Raw genomic sequence first — 850 nt, 5'->3', positions numbered from 1 at the left:
AGGGCCGGCCTCTGGCTGTGCAGGACCCCCAATCCGGTGTCCTCCGCCCCACCCCGTCCCAGCCAGGGGAGGGCCCTGGGCTCCGTGCAGGTCTCAGCTTCTGCCACCGGCGCCTGCCCCACAGAATGACTTCCACCGCGCCATCCTGCGGACGCAGTCGGCCATGTTCAACCAGGTCCTGATCCTCTTCTGCACCCTGCTGTGCCTGGTCTTCACGGGGTGAGCCGCCCCCGGACCCCTCCTTGGGCAGGGCCAGGCCCGGGACAGAGGTCAGGAGGCCTTGTGGGGGAGGGGGCGTGGCTTTTTTTGAGGACGGGGCCCTGGGTGGCAGCTCAGTGGCTGGGACTGGCCCCTGGCAGGCGGGGGCCCTTGGTTTGAGGTTTAGCTGAGAGCAAGGTGGGGAGCCCGGCACCCCACATCTTCCCATGTTCCTGCTGAGGCGCTCATCCTGCCTGGCGTGGTGAGGCCGGTCAGGGGTCAGGCTCCAAGGCCGTGCACTTCCTGTCTCCCCCAAACGCCAGACCTCTGCAGAGAGGATGGGGCGTCCACGGGGCAGATTCAGCCACTCCCTCCCAGCAGCCAGTCCACCGTGCGCCCCGGGTGGGGGTCCCCGAGCTGCCCCGTGGTGTGTGCTGCGTCAGCACCTCTTGGGGGTGGCCCTCGGAAGGCCTGTCCAGCTCTAGGCCACTCGGGGTCTGAGCACCCCACACCCTGTTTGACCTCCTGGGTGGGGACGAGGCCCTGAGAGGTGGGGTGGAAGCCCCCGCTGACCCCAGGCCCACACTCGGCCGTGCAGCTCTGCGCCCACCCCTCTGGTGAGTTATGCAGGGTCTCACCGGGAGGAGGGGAC

At 68.9% G+C, this 850-nt stretch overlaps 1 protein-coding gene across 1 annotated transcript in view; it reads left to right on the top strand.

The window, feature by feature from the left end:
- KCNT1 (potassium channel, sodium activated subfamily T, member 1) overlaps positions 1–850 on the top strand; it is a 43,966-nt gene that overhangs the window by 13,252 nt on the left and 29,864 nt on the right. The window contains exon 10 of the mRNA XM_014529664.1: positions 125–219. Coding sequence (XP_014385150.1) covers positions 125–219 — 95 coding nt within the window. The remainder of the gene's footprint in view (positions 1–124; positions 220–850) is intronic.

The sequence above is a fragment of the Myotis brandtii genome, unplaced genomic scaffold (genome assembly GCF_000412655.1).
Source record: "Myotis brandtii unplaced genomic scaffold, ASM41265v1 scaffold691, whole genome shotgun sequence".
In the NCBI taxonomy this organism is placed as follows: Eukaryota; Metazoa; Chordata; class Mammalia; order Chiroptera; family Vespertilionidae; genus Myotis; species Myotis brandtii.
The sequence above is the reverse complement of the archived record's forward strand: the minus strand, read 5'-3'. Positions and strand labels throughout refer to the sequence as shown.